The 14,688-nt window shown below is 28.3% G+C and overlaps 2 protein-coding genes across 2 annotated transcripts; both read right to left on the minus strand.

Annotated features, from left to right (window-relative positions):
• Positions 1-244: 244 nt before the first annotated feature.
• On the minus strand, positions 245-1,205 carry LOC119681010. Its single transcript, XM_038094066.1, has 2 exons — positions 1,012-1,205; positions 245-942 (listed from the first exon to the last, which is right to left on the minus strand). Exons 1-2 carry the CDS (start codon positions 1,128-1,130, stop codon positions 390-392), a joined length of 672 nt encoding a protein of 223 aa, XP_037949994.1. The 5' UTR covers positions 1,131-1,205; the 3' UTR covers positions 245-389.
• Positions 1,206-5,724: 4,519 nt separating this feature from the next.
• Positions 5,725-14,665, minus strand: LOC119678571 (leucine-rich repeats and immunoglobulin-like domains protein 3). Its single transcript, XM_038090475.1, has 8 exons — positions 13,678-14,665; positions 11,744-11,815; positions 11,469-11,678; positions 11,265-11,408; positions 10,372-11,204; positions 9,848-10,222; positions 9,507-9,788; positions 5,725-8,381 (listed from the first exon to the last, which is right to left on the minus strand). The coding sequence occupies exons 1-8, from the start codon at positions 14,646-14,648 to the stop codon at positions 6,988-6,990; spliced, it is 4,281 nt and encodes a 1,426-aa protein (XP_037946403.1). The 5' UTR covers positions 14,649-14,665; the 3' UTR covers positions 5,725-6,987.
• Positions 14,666-14,688: the final 23 nt, after the last annotated feature.

The raw sequence follows: 14,688 nt of genomic DNA on the forward strand, positions 1-14,688 counted from the left end.
CGGGTTTATTTCTGTAAACTGTTCCTGGTTCCGCAACTGCTATTTCCTTTTACATTATATTATTAAATTTGTGAAAAATTATATATTATAATTTGATTTAAATTGTATGGAATCTACATAAAATGTTTAAATACTCATTGTAAGTTTCATATTAGCAGTATTGATTTATGATTTTATTTTAATTTATAAAGTTATAATATTAAAAGCTCATAATATCCAAATTAATCTTTTGTTTAACATTTGTATTATATACATACATACATATACATTTTAATTTTGTTTGTTTTACAAAAATAGAAAGAATATTATTAATTATTTTGAGATAATCAGTGAAAATGATATTAACATCTTTGCCAGCTATGTTGTTACCATCTTCACTGCCTTATCTTTTATTCAAAGCTCGAAGTAGATGAAAAATGTTCTTCCATTATTTTGTTTTCGATTTCTTGCATTTTTATTTGCAAACGCAAATATTCCAATTGTTCTCTATAGGTTATATAAGCAGCAGCTATTGCTTGACCTACAAAAATTGTTGCTAGTACCGGTGTTATGGGTCGAGTCATTTTACGCCATAGTTTGAAAACATCTTTGGGATTTTTCGTTATTGAAGGCAGGCGGTAGGTGTAATGTCTTGTGGCAAACATAAATGCAGCAAAAGGTGCCAGCACTGTTGGATAGACACAACCAATGCCGCTTTGAAATGCGGATGCACGTGTCTGCAGGCATAGCGGACATGCAATTGGTGTCAATATTAAATCTCGTTGCACAAAGTATTTATGTGTCATATATGTAAACAGTGCAGGTATTACAACAATTGGCAGGTATGTTGAACTTCTACCATATACGCCAAGACGAAGATATTTGCGGTAGTGATTGTTAACAAAAAAACCGGTGACCCCCGAGAGAACACTCAAAACAGCTGGGCCATTTCGTAATGCAATTCTGCAAATATTATTATAAATATTACAAATTTATTAAAACTAATGATTATTTAATAGTTTTTAAACATACACTTCAGTTGGTTTTTCCCATTCACTTATAATCTTCCATTGGTATGTTAGAGCTTCTTCCTGTGATATAATCACCGCATCTTCAGGAATTTCTTCACGTTTTGCGTGTGACAAAGCCATTGACACATTTATTTACAATAATAATAATAAAGAATTGACTTAGTTAAACTTATTTTTCACAATATTTCAGCTAATACATTTAAATATGTAACTTTTAATTCACAACATTGCAAATTAAATAAAATACAAAAATGTTGATAAGAAACAAAATTATTTAAGCGGCGGTCAGCTGTTCAATTAGTGTTGCAAATTTGTGTAGAGTAGAGTAACTGGTATTCATTGATTAAGCACTTGTCTCTGATACATTTCAATAAATCCCATCTATACAAAGGTTAACCACTGTAAATAGCATGGACGTAGTCAAGAGGAGACATATGCGTTGGTACGGATAAAATGTCAAGTATTAAAAATAACACACTGCTTTATAAGCAAACAAACTACTTCATTCATGGTCATGTGGGTATGGCTATATTTCATCCTCCAATACAAAATTTAAACTTATCAAAATAGTGCAATGAAACACGCGTTTCCACGGTATATTAGATTGATATATATATATACAAAGTTTTGAGAGTCGAGAATATGCAAAGCACATAAAAGTCAAAACGCTGAAATTGTTCTATTCTATGGATCCTCACTCTAATTCCTGCATGCTCGACTTCAAATTATATTTCTGTAAAATCACATGAAAAACTTATCATAATTCAAAGAAGGAATACAAATTTTAATTTGAGGACAACATTATCTTTTTTTTTCACTAAAACTAAATGTGCGAATGATGATGAAATGATAAATATAATTATTATTATTTCCCCAGCTATCAGAATTTGCGGAGGTTACTACCTCCGCGCGACGTTGTCCGCGTCCCTTGTGTGATCCTGCTCTACAATCATCGTTACAACAACCACTTACACAGAGTTTATTCTTAATCAATAATTACTATTTAGCAAACTTTTCACCTACTACCTACACTTTTTCTTCTGGTTTTCAATTTTACCTTAGATATATACGTTATCCAAATACTAATAAGGTCTCAGCTTTTGACCTTTATGGCTCAATGGCTGAAGTTTTGTAACAGACCAAGTTTTTACATCGATATGTAATATTGGACGAAACTTGGATCCACCAATTTATTCTAGTTAAATCGGCAGTCAGCCGAGTAGACAGCAGAAACGCTGGCAAGCTTCGGCCAAAAAATCCTGATATAGTAAGTATTAAACCGTTTCACATGGATTTTCTTCAAGTTTTAATGCACAAATCTGTTCAATTTCTTTTAGTTTTTATGAGTGCGCCCAAGCTGAGTATACCATGAACGTAATCTATAAGAAGTTAACAATCAATCCTCCTAATATCCCACCGTCTCCAACCCCATTAACTCTTCCATATAATAAATTACGCCATGCTTAATTAATTAATAGATTGAGATTTTGTATAAATCATTAACAGATATTTTTTTCGCTATATGTTCTTAAGAGCTGAAACCAGAGTATTTTGCTCTAAAAAAGATTTCTTTAGAAATAATAGATAATACCCTATCTAACTTAAAAGTAAAATGAAGCTGATTATTTTCTTCGTTAATCTAAATTACTTTCACAAAAATATGTATTGATTCTTTATATTATCCAAAAATAAATCTGATTAATATTTTTTAAGATTCTCTGAATTTTTTATTCCCTAATAATTAAATTTAAACATTTTTTAGATTTTTAATATTGTATATTGGTTTATTGGTATTTATAAATTTATGACAATATTCATTTAAATATTTAAAGAACAATTTTTAATATTTTAAAATTATGTACATACAAAATCGTACATAAATATTTAAAATGTTTCTTTAATTTTTATTATAATATTTATATATAATATATTAAAGGCAAGTTTTGGGTTACATGACATAGTCAATTTCATTCAATTTACTTAAACAGTTTATCTTAAATATTTGCTAGATATTTATATTTACAAAATGTATGTTTTAATGTTTGTCTATTCAATAATTATAATAATATATAATGCACTTGTTTATAAGGGCGGATAAGAAAGGCAGCAGAAAAAAACAAATGTGTAAAAGAAAATGAATTATAGAAATTAAATATATATATTTTGTTAAAGTTAAATAAAATATTTTAGAAATAAAGCAAAAAATGTTAATATTACAAATAATGCTAAAAAAGACCATTTAGAAAATATATATAAGAAATTTAAAATTTAAGTAGTGTAATAAATAGATTTTAAAAAAAAAATAATGAAATAATTTATAAATCATTTGAAATTACAAAAAAAAAAATGTAAAAAATAATATAAAATAAAAAAGTAAATAATATTAAAACAAAAAATTAAAAATTACCTAAAAAAATAAAATCTATAAGGAAAGCTAATCATAGATATAAATTTATTCAAAATTTAAATTTTAATTTAAAATTTAATAACAAAAAATAATATCTAATTTAAAAAAAATATTAATAAATTTTGTTGCTTGTATAAAATTTGTTATTCAAGAATGTAAAAAGTTTTAAATTAAAAAGTTAATATGTATAAAAGGCAATATAATAGAATGTTTTATATAATGAAATATAAGTAAAATAGTTAATTAAAAATTATTAAAAAAAAGAAATATAAAAAAAAATATATTTAAAATATATTTTTATTTAAAAAAATAAAATATTATTATTATTTTATACAAAATATAAAATATATGTATATAAAAAAAAAAAATATAATTGTAGAAATAATTTTATTTAAAAATTTTAGAATAAAACTAAAAAAATGCATCAAAGAAAACAAAAAAATATAAAATATACTATGTATAAAATATAATAAAATTAACAAAATCAATAATAAATAAAATAAATAATATAATAAATAAATAAATGAAATAATAATTATTTGTTATTAAATTCTATTAATATTTATTTATTATTTATTTTATTTTCTATATTTGTTTCTATTTTGTTTAGTACTAATTTTGTTCATTTTTCATTTAGTTAATAATAGTTATTATTTATTTTATTTACTATAGAATAGTAAATATTAATACTTCAAAGAATAATAAACAAAATAAATAGAAAATAAAATATGTAAGAAATAAAATAACAAAAATTTATAAAAAAGAGCAAAAATAAAAAATATATAAGGAAAATAAAAATGTATGTAATATAAAAGAAAAAACGATAATATTTAAATATGAAAAAATTATATTAAAAAACAGCGAATTAGTAAAAACGAAATTACTATATTTTATTAAGTTAAAAAGAATTTTAGAAAACATAAAATGATGCAAAAAAAAAAGATTATTAAAGAACATATAAAGTAAAAATATAAATTTCTACTTTTATGTATATATATGTTGTCGTAGGAAGATTCTAGTTAAATATTAACCAACTATAAATTCTATGTAACAAATTTATTTCTCAAGTGCACTGTTTATAGATAAAAGAAGAGAGAAAGACAGATTATTAGTAGTTCTTTGGCATTTGATTTAATTATTTAAGACAAGCTGTTATATTTATAATTATTAAACTGGACATGCTTACAAATTGATTACTAAAATTGGCTAATATATATATATATATATAATACATATATATATAAGTATTGTATCTTCTATTCAATAGTTCAAATAAAAAGCCTATTTAAATATTTTTAATATTCTATTGACTATTTCGCATTTAAACATGTTAGAAATGGGATTTATTTAACTAATAATCGATTTTGATACATTAATTAAATAATTTTTTAAATATGATTTTAATATTTATATTTAATATTTAATTTTTATATTGAATTATTCGATTTTTTCTATGTATTTAATTTTGGGTAATAATACAAAAATTACAACTTAAATTAGTGAATTTCTATTGAATATCTGATACAAATTGACTATTTTGTTTTATATTTAATTAAAGATAGTGTAATACTGAAATTAAAATGGAATATACAAATATAGTAGTAATACCTATTGAAAATGCTGGTTGGAAAATTAATTTTAAAACTATTTTTCTGTTTTCTAGAATTATCAAGAAAAAATAAATTACATTTAAGCTCAGTTTTTATTGTTTACGTGTATGCATGCCAGAGTCTTGGTAATAAACTTTATACTATTTTGCTGCATATGGAACTATAGGTGCATATATTATGAATATAATAAATATTTTTAATATAACAAAGCAACATACATGTACAAAATTAACATTTTTAAATACTAAATAGAATAACTAGTTTTGCTAAATAATAACAAATAATATCACAAGGAAGCAAAACGTTTACAAATAAATAAGTTTCATATTATTTAAATTATATTATGTAAAACGTACATAAACATATATATATATATATATAATATATAAATATATTATATATAAATATATTATATATTATATATAAATATATAAATATATAAATATATTATATATAAATATATAAATATATTATATATAAATATATAAATATATTATATATAAATATATAAATATATTATATAATAATATTATATATAAATATTATATATATTACATTGTAGATATAAATATTAATATTATATATAAATATATATATATTATTATAATATAATATATATATATATATATATATATATATATATATTATATATATATATATATATATATATATTTCATATGCATATATATGAATTTAATACTTTTATGTACATATTGTTTTTGTACATAAAAAGAAAACAAAACAAGAAACAAAGTTAACTTTGGCTTTGCCGAAGCTTCAATACCCTTCACATCTTAGTTTTATTTTAAATCAAAGTTGAAATATTTATTATCAACTTTTCACTTATGTTATCAAATTAATATACTCATTTGAACATATATGTTATCTTCTAGAGATATTTTATAGACACATAATGACGTCCAAAAATTTCATTCATTTGTCGTCTAGAGCTGCCTACATTAACCTCAGAATGCCTACCGACAGATGTAGTTAAGTTAATTAATCTTGACAAACTGATAAAGAATGTATGTTAGTTATATGGTACCTGATTATAAATTGTACACTATATATGTGAAGGGTATAGTAATAACTAAGTGCATAAATTTACATTATTTATATACAACAGTAAAATATTTAATGATTAGTATAAAGGTTGAAACAAGGTGACAGTTTGGGTTACGGAGTCCTCACTCTTAAATTGCAGGTTAACATAAAGAAAACTACAGACAATCTAAATGTTTGATCACTAATATGTCATGTAAGACAGCAGTGCACCGTACGCTTACGTACGTATGAATAAATCGAGTGTTTCTTGAATTAAGCACAACACTGTATCTGACTCGCATTCATATGAATAAATGCACAGATATTTTTTGACTTATCGAATTGCATGAAAAAAAATTAAAAGTCAAATATACACAGTCTGTCTACCTGCATTCGATTATATTCATTTTATATTCACTATATATTCAGTATATATTCACTAAATATTCAAAAAACTTAATCATGTAGATTGATCGTCTGTAGTGTACTTTCAAATGTTCTCTTACAAACGTCACACCAGTGTCATTAAATAATATTTGATAGCGCTTGTATTTGATAGCGCTTGTAAGTAAGTAAGTAAGCGCTTGTAAAAGAGCATTTCCTCACATGGTGTACATTAATTTAAAAAGTGGTTAAGATTCAAGAGTAAAAACACCGTGCCATATTCCACTTTAAACTGTGCTACATTTCAAAACTGAATGCTTTCATTTGAAATTATTATACTGTATATAAAGCAAATTACATATCTGTGGTATGCACATAGTATTCACTGGTATTGTTGCTTAGCTGCAGTTTTTTTTTTAATTAAATTATAGCTACATTAAATTATATATTACATGATTTTTTTTTCTTTTGAAAGAAGGCGTTTTTCAATATTTACAGTCTTATTTGGTTTCGAATGTTAATAATTAGTTTGTTAAATATCAACCGCCTTTTCTGTGGCGTTACTATTGAAATTTGTACTTAAATTTGTTTTACATTTACTATTATTTAAATGTGGTAACTGCTGCGGATGACTATCATTTTTTCTACTGAGTTCAGTATTAATAGTGTCGCCTTCATAGTTTAGAGCATTGCCGCAGATATCACGATTCATACCTGATACCATTTGAAGAGCACGATTATTGTTAAAAAATAGACGTTCTTGTTCACTTCGTTCAATTTCATCAACCTCATATACATCTGATACACCAAGTGGGCGTAATGCTACAAAATCTTCTTCATCTTCTTCTGTATTATGTTTATTCCGGCTAATTTTATCACCGTTTTCAGTGTAACTATTTGTATTTCCTAATATAGTCCTACCATTTCGTCGATTATGATTAGCAATAGCTGTTGGTGTTGACAATATATGTAGCTGCTCTTCTTGCGGCAATAAAGAAAAATCTTCTATACTTCGTTTTACAGCTGCATCTGAACCAGTGCCGGAGTCCTTGCTCGATAAATAATCCTGATTAATTTCTGTCTCCTGAGTGGAGTTTTGCCGTAAATATTCTAGTGTAAAACTCTCACGCACATCCTCCATGCGTTTATTACCAATAGCATCTACATCGTGTTGCAGTAATTGTTGATAGTTGAGTGAATCGTTGCCTAAAAGATAATTTCGTTGTTTTGTTGCACCATTATTTGTATTCAAACTTAAATCTAAATCAGCTAAACTGCGTGGACGCATTTGATGAGTATGTTGCTGCTGCCGTGGATGTGTGTGCAATAGTTGATCTTGCAGATAGGTACGATTTAATGTTGTCAACTGTGTTTGGTCTAACGTACTGCCTTGGCTGTGATTCAATAAATGTTGTTGAATTGTTGAATCATTTGTTGCTGCTATACGTGCACCACCAATATTAATAAGTCCACTGTTTACTCCATCACCAACACCAGTCCGGTCAATATTTATATTCGATAATTTACGTTTTTGTTTACACTTTAAGTAGCATATTAAGACGCAAATAAGGATAAGACAACAGAGCAATGCAACACCCAATAACACATAATATATTTTCATTTTGTCCTGCACAACAATTAATTCAGTTTGAACAACAAATGATTTTAATTGATCCGTAATTTCACAGCGATAGTTCCCAGCGTCTATGGATTGGGTATTCATTATGATAAGAAGCCTCTTTTCAGTTTCATAGTAGTAACGTTCAGAATCAGATGTTGGTGATGTATGAAAAGGTTTGTTATCTTTATACCATTCACGATGTGGCTGATTTAAGTCTGCCACTACATCATCAAGGCACTCCAGTATACTCGACTCACCCAAAACAACTTCTTTAGTCATTACTGGTATCGTTGGTTGCGGTTTATCTGGAAATATAATAATGAAATTAGCTTATATTAACAAAAACATATAATTAACAAATAAATCATTTAGAAAAAGATGAAAGGCAATAAAAATAGCAACATTTTTTATTCTTTTCAATTGGATTTTTTAGCTGACCATATAAATGTTTCTAATATCTATTTAAGTCCATCAGTGGTCTTAGTTCGAGGTGGAAAAAATTTTCAACTGGCATAAATGAGTTCAAATTGTTATATGCGTTGAAAGATCACAGCAGATGGACAATATCAAAAGAGGCAGAGTTGCACAATCAAAGATCAATAGAGCTCAAATTGATGTGTGTATTAAGACATAAAAGCAGATGATCGACCCAAAGGGGATAGAACTGCAGTAGGGACAAACATTGGGAATTACCTTATATATGTGTGGCAAGCAACTATTTAGCACAAGGATATATCCTAATCTTAATTGAGCTAGGATAATTCTCAAGATAAGGCGGTGCCTATAAAGAACTTTGTTGCGGTGCCACCATGGTCTCGAAGAGTATATTGTATTTATGTAGAGGGCTGGGCTGTTAGTACAAGTTCGTATTCGATCTCACAGATGCTAGCTGCATTGTGATATATTCATGATACGAAGAAAGCTGTCAATGGATGCTTTGCGAAGTGAAGGATTTTCTGATCATGTCGGGTTTGGAATGTTCATCTATGTAGTATGTACATAGATATGCTTGGAGAATAGTTAATTGTGTTCGTTTACAAGAAGTATATTCAATTCTGCATGACGATGAAAGATATTCGAAATGCAATGATAACCGGTCGATATCCGCAGAGCCGTATTTTGACAAGATTGGGTGTTATTAGATTGCGCCTTGCAATCGAACAGCAATTGCAATTAAGAATGATATTCAAAGCAGCTGTATTGTCAACCAATAAATCCAATTCATGAAAGTAAAAATATTATTTTCAATGCTATTTTTCCTTTTCTATTTAATATAACTTTTGTGTCATATTTTAGTTTAAAAATACAATTAGAGATAATTATTATATATCCATAAGTCTATATCGCAAATTCATATCATGTTTAAACATTATAAAATAAATATTAGTAAAAATATATAAATAAAAAAATAAATGACTTATTTCTCTCACCATTAACAACTAGGGAAGCATTTATTTTTATTTCGCCCGCAGGACTATCAGCTGTACAGGTATATATGCCAGTATCTATCGGTTTTGCATTTGTTATAATAAAAGCATTCTCTTCGCGTACGACTTTTAGTCTTCGTTCAGTTGCAGCTGGAAAACCACTAGCACCAAACTTTTGTAAAGCTATTTCGGGCATTGGATCTCCAGCAGCAGAGCACACCAGACGTGCTGTATTGCCAGAATCAATCGTTAAGTTAGAAGGTATTTGTAAGAAAGTTGGATGAACTGTAAATTAAATAAAATATTTAATAGATTTCTTGTACTGTTGCTTTAAAAATACTTACTCCCAATGGAAAGTTTAAATTTTTGTGAATAGGTTGTACCAAAAGCATTAGAAACCACACACTGATATTTACCAGCGCTTTCATAACTAACATTATATAAGCGTAAATAACCTTTAATTATCGTGTGATTCGATTGTTCATGTAGAATTTGTGTATCAGTTGTACTAAATCCATTGTGATTTCCATTTACAACAATTCGTTCGTTGCGATCTTTTATGTTGTGATTATCATGCCGCCATTTTATTTTTAATTCATCTGCTGCTGCTAAAGATGCTGCAGTTGGTGACTTAGCTATACATTCCATTGTTATGTTGGCACCCTTAACAGCTAATTGATTATTTGGTTCTTCTATAATAATTGGTTTCGGAGTATCAGCTAGGAATAAAAAAAGAGTTGTTTATATTGCTAAATCAATGAAGTACTATTAAACCATATAAATTTATTATATCCAAAAACTACCATAAATTTGTAATGCAAGAGACCGAGGTAATGCATATTATGTATATATTTTATAATTTTCTTACCACAAATTAATTCAGTCTGCGTTAATGATAAAACTTCTCGATCTAACAGATGTTCCGGATAACCACAGACAGCATTCGCATGAATTTGAGTATTGGTTTGTGCATTTCTTTGTAGCCAACGTCTAAACCATAACAATTCGCAATCGCATATAAAATTTAATGATTTAAATATGACTTTTTGCAAATGTGCCATTTGATCGAAAGCACCGGTTTGTATAGATGCTAATGCATTTCCACCCAAATTCAACAACTCTAAGCTGTTTAAGCCATTCAAAGACTTGGTATTAATCTGCTTTAGATTATTGCCATATAAATCTAATTTTTTAAGTTTTCCTAGTGCTTTAAAAGGTGGTATAGCTCCTTGATCTTCAATAATCCACGCCAATTTATTACGTCGTAAATTCAAATCTTCCAAATTCTTTACACATTCGAAAGTATTATCCGCTAGATATTGAATCTTATTGTGACCCAAATTTAAATGCTTTAAGTGTTGGAGACAATCTAAATGTTGTGGTTTAAATTCGCTTATATTGTTGTGTGATAAGTCTAAGGACTTAAGTGATTCAGTGAATTCAAAAGTATCAAGTTCAATGCGGGAAATTGAATTATTTGATAAGCTCAAATGTTGTAATTTAGTCAAATTAAATAAACCCTGACGATTCAGTGAAGTGATATCATTATGATCCAATTCAATAGTTTCTATCGAACGCATAACATGAAAGATGCCATCTTGAAGAGCGCGAATATTATTCGATTGTAAAAAGAGTTTTTGTAACGACGTTAAACCTTTAAATGTTGACCAATTAATTTCCAAATGGTTGTAGTTTAATGATCTGAAGAAATAAAAAGAATAATTAATATTTAATTAAAATATAATTCGCATTTATACTAACAATTTCCTCATTTTGGATAGATTTTTAAACACCCCGCCCGGCAGCATAGTCAAGCGATTATTGTTCAATTCTAAGTCCAAAATATTAGATAGATTTTCAAATGCATTTTCATCAATTGTGGAAATTTCATTCGAATTCAAAATTCTGTAAAAAATATATTGTATTATAATGTAAATAATTATTAAGAAACTATTTATAACTTACAGATGAGCTAATGTATTTGTGGCTGGAAAATAATTGATCTCAATTTTATGTAAGTAGTTTTTTGTCATGTCCAAAACTCTCAACTTTGGTAATAACGCTAGGGACTCATGTGATATATGTTGTATGTGGTTATTGGCAAGATTCAATTGCTTTAGCATCGAAAGGCCTACAAATTTTGGTATATTCTCCAGTTGATTACGTTTTAAGGAACTAAAATAAAAACAAAGAATTATTATATTTTTATAGTCGCAAATAAAATTAATATATATACTTACAGTTTGTTCAGTGATGTTAAATTTTTTATTTGCAGTACAGTTGTGTCGTTCAGTTTATTTCCAACCATATCCCTGAAAATGTCAGAGAGTATTATTTTATAGTAAATTTAAATAATAGTAAATAAGTTATAAATTTATTTCTACAATATAAATTAAAACTGCTTTATAAGCAGAACATGCTTTAAATACAGACTACAAAAGTCTAATGAAACCTTACTTTAAACCAATCAACTAATATGTATATGTAATTAAATCGACCTTGGGTCTATATTGTACGCCCAATTCAAGTAAGTAAGATTTCTCCGACATGATCCTGATTGATTTCAATTCGAACTTCGCCCATCTCTAATCCTTACTCTCTAATCTTACTTCTTAATAATCGCTTCCGCTTTCACACCAACATAACCTAGACACATCTTAACCCATGTATACGTCTTTGTATTTACTTTCATGTTATCTGCTTAATAGTTCTCACCGTTCTATCACAACAACAACAGGGTATATATGTTTGTTGTCATTTTTCTAACCTGAACTGAGCTTTATTGCAGCAGACATTAAAGAAATTGCAAAATACGGTTAGAATATGGATTAGGTAGTGGGTTAGTGAGAAGTTAAGTTATTAAGGAGATGGAATAGTTAAGGGGTGGGTGAGATTTAATCAGAAATTAAGCTGGATCGAGGTGGAGAAACCTTGCCACTGTGATCAGTAGGTTAGAGCCAAGCGTCAATAAGGACCAAATTAATTTCTACGTTGGGATATAAGTATACTAATGGGGTAAATGAGATATTATATGGGGTAAATGTTGGGAAGTGATGTATTTATACGTAACAAGTAAATGCTTAAAACATAACTAAAGCCTAACTTCAATTGGGTTAGGATAGATATCGTTCAAGGACAATTTCGTTTTTTTTTGTAGATATCAGTCGGTAGCCTGTTTAGTACGTTGTTGCCTTGCAATTGTTTTCTCGAGAAAGATACTACATCCTTTATTGAACATTATTTTTATTTAACCTCAAGTGGGCTTTGAGTACAAGGCTGCATCTTTAACCTAAACTCCCCTGTAAAATCACCTCGTATGGCATCCAGTCATATATACATTTTATATCGTTGCATTTTAGAATCCGGTGGGCAACAACAATGTTGTGAGTCTTAAACTTTTACAAAGAAAAAGTTTAGTTATTTCTCTTTTCTCTTCTTCTTTCCATATTCTGCATATCTAGTTATAAAAAATATGTGAGGTTGTCTACTGATTGGGGGTTTGCCCAGTAAAATTTTTGTTCCTGTTCAATTGTGTCTGGGTCATCTCAGTGGGCATAGATACATACACTGTTGGAGTTATAAGTTTTAAAATCTGTTGAGCCATTTTATTATATATTATTACTTTTTGACAAGGGTGGCTTCTGAATTAATGATCTCGAAAAATTGCAACTATTATTACTTTTTGACAAGGGTGGCTCGAGAATTTATGATCTTGATAAATTTCAACTAGCCCTATTAATTGGCATATATATATATATAAGTTATAAGCTTGAAAATCTGCCTAGCCATTTTGTTTAAATTTAAACTTCAACTCGTTATTTAATTCTACTTAATTAATTCAACTTTCCAATTTTCGTTTTCATTAATTCTTATTGTTTTCCAAGTTAATAATAGGTGAGTGAAGTAAGCAAATATTGTAATTACAGTAGATAAGGGTACGTTTGTTACTTTTATCAACTTTAAATCGCAACCACCCCGCATAAAATTGCACGTTTGGCGTAGATATTTGCAACCCTAAGGATTATTGACTAAATTTCCACTGTTTATAAGTTTTTAAATTCATCCCCCAAGTAATCGCTACTGTGTACCAACTACCCATAATGCAATATAGATAATAATTTTAATTTATTTAACTATAAATTATTTATTATATGAAAATATTATTTCTACTTACAGTACAACAACATAATTTGGCAATTCGGGCACATGATCCAAATGCTTTTTTCCACAATCGAAGAAGTCATTGAGACACTTGCACTCCTTGGGGCAGTTGTTGGCATTCGTATGCTGAATATGGTCGTTTATATTAATCGATCCAATTCCCGCCTTGTCAGCTTTTTCATATTTTTGTCCATCGTCAGCAAAAAAACCTGTTGTCTCCAGAAATGTATCTGCTGCTGGCGCAATAACAACATCATCATCATCATCAGCATTCTTTTTAACATTATGATGCTCATTATTATTATAACTGTTGGCAGCGTTCTTTTTATAATTTTTTATATTGTCTTTAGCGTTTTTGAAGGCAGAAACAATTTTGCTATGTTCAATTTCGAATTTGTCACGCGTGCCGGATGTTGACGTTGTCAAACTTGATGCTGCGTCAGCAATGCCAGCAGCAGCAGCAGCATCAACATCACCATCACCATCGCCAGCAACAGCAAATCCACTATTTACCATACCATTTAGCGATGTCTGTCTATTTTTGGTTAGTAAAGCGAACAGCTCTTGTTGTTGTTGCAGCTGCTGCTGTTTTTGTTGTGTGGGAGTTAACGCTGCCAATACAGTCGTCGATAATAACGATGCTGACGTTGTAGCTGCTGTTGTTGCTGTTGTTTTCAATAAGACGGCAGCGATTGGTAGTATTCGGGTCGGGCTCGCCGCTGCGAAACCGTGCGGTGCAGCTGCGGCTTGACAAATTGTCGTTGTAGCTGTCATTGTTATCAGTAGTAATATTGCAATTAATAATTTATTGGTTTTAATGAAATTATAATAATTGCTATGATTATATGTCGTCGGCAGCGGAGCGTTACAAACGGTTTTGTTTTTGTAACGCTTTTTGCTTCGCCTACAAGTTTTCAGTTGCAGTTGTTGCAGTTGATTTTGCTTTTTTGCCGTCCAATCACATTTCATTGATTCTTTGCGCATTTTAGTTACTTTTTATATTTATTTATATATATTTATTTAT

The sequence above is a fragment of the Teleopsis dalmanni genome, chromosome 2 (genome assembly GCF_002237135.1).
Source record: "Teleopsis dalmanni isolate 2A chromosome 2, ASM223713v2, whole genome shotgun sequence".
NCBI classification, from domain to species: domain Eukaryota; kingdom Metazoa; phylum Arthropoda; class Insecta; order Diptera; family Diopsidae; genus Teleopsis; species Teleopsis dalmanni.